Source organism: Trichinella spiralis (genome assembly GCF_000181795.1).
Source record: "Trichinella spiralis strain ISS 195 chromosome Unknown Scfld2515, whole genome shotgun sequence".
NCBI classification, from domain to species: domain Eukaryota; kingdom Metazoa; phylum Nematoda; class Enoplea; order Trichinellida; family Trichinellidae; genus Trichinella; species Trichinella spiralis.
In genome coordinates this window covers 1-975 of record NW_003529454.1, presented here as the reverse complement: position 1 = coordinate 975, position 975 = coordinate 1, and the positions used below count along the sequence as shown (strand labels likewise).

General features: G+C 31.1%; 1 protein-coding gene across 1 annotated transcript; it reads left to right on the top strand.

Moving 5' to 3' along the window:
- Positions 1–79: 79 nt before the first annotated feature.
- Tsp_12934 (hypothetical protein) lies at positions 80–939 on the top strand (the record flags this gene model as incomplete). The annotated part of the gene is made up of 4 exons (XM_003368399.1): positions 80–129; positions 281–360; positions 383–634; positions 875–939. Coding segments are annotated over exons 1-4 (447 nt in total), but the record flags the coding sequence as incomplete, so codon positions are not given.
- Positions 940–975: the final 36 nt, after the last annotated feature.

Below are 975 nucleotides of genomic sequence, written 5' to 3'. Positions count from 1 at the left end.
GTCTAATTGCTCATTGATTCAAGCTCTTCAGTTGTGATTAAGATTTGACGGTCCAATAAAATAGCGTGGGTAATGACCAATGAGAGAAAAGCGGGACCGAGTAGTACCAAACCAAATTTGTAAATTCTCGTAAATTATTTTAAAATGAGCTGTGATTTCAAAAGTTTGTCATAATGTAGGAACAAGTAAGGTCACACGCTAGTAATAAATTATCTTTGAAAGAAAGTATGCATGACAAAGCCAGAAGCTGGATGAAGCTGTTATAATTTTTTTGTTCTAGATGGGTTGCTCATCAACATTGTAAAAGACCTAAGAATGCTTCGACTAAAACATTCAAATCATTTCACCACTGTCGCAAAAGTTTCTTTATTTCATTTTAAAGAAATCTGCACAGTTCAGCATTCGTTTTCAAACGTAATTCCATGGATAAACCTTGTTCAACAATATACGAATATTTCACATTTGAACGATTGTATACGCATTTGCCGCTTCATAAGAAACTTCGGTTTATGCCTAGGTATTGCTTATTCTAAAGAAAGTGAAGTATGCCTCATTGCAGTTCTTGGAAATTATGATGATGAAGTTTTTCTAAACGAAGGATATCATTTTTTAATGCTTAACAATTGCTCAAAAGGTAAGAGAGTTTTAATAGTAACATTTCAAGTTAAATTCAAAATTTATTAAACGCATACAATAAATAGTATGCCAATTTTTCCGTAATAAAATGAAACTAATTCAAGCATTGAAATTAGCTGTTCTTATTTTTGGAATAAAATTACTTCGCTTCTATAAAAGCATCATCATAAAGATCAATTTACACATACATCAGCCACTATTTTATAACTTGTTTACTATTTTTATTCTTTTGTTTTAGATAGAGAAAACGAACGTGCTGACAACAATCCACCTGAATTGCATGTATTACCGATTCTGGATGAAGTTTGTCAAGTGGAATTGTATAAATCTTTATTTTTA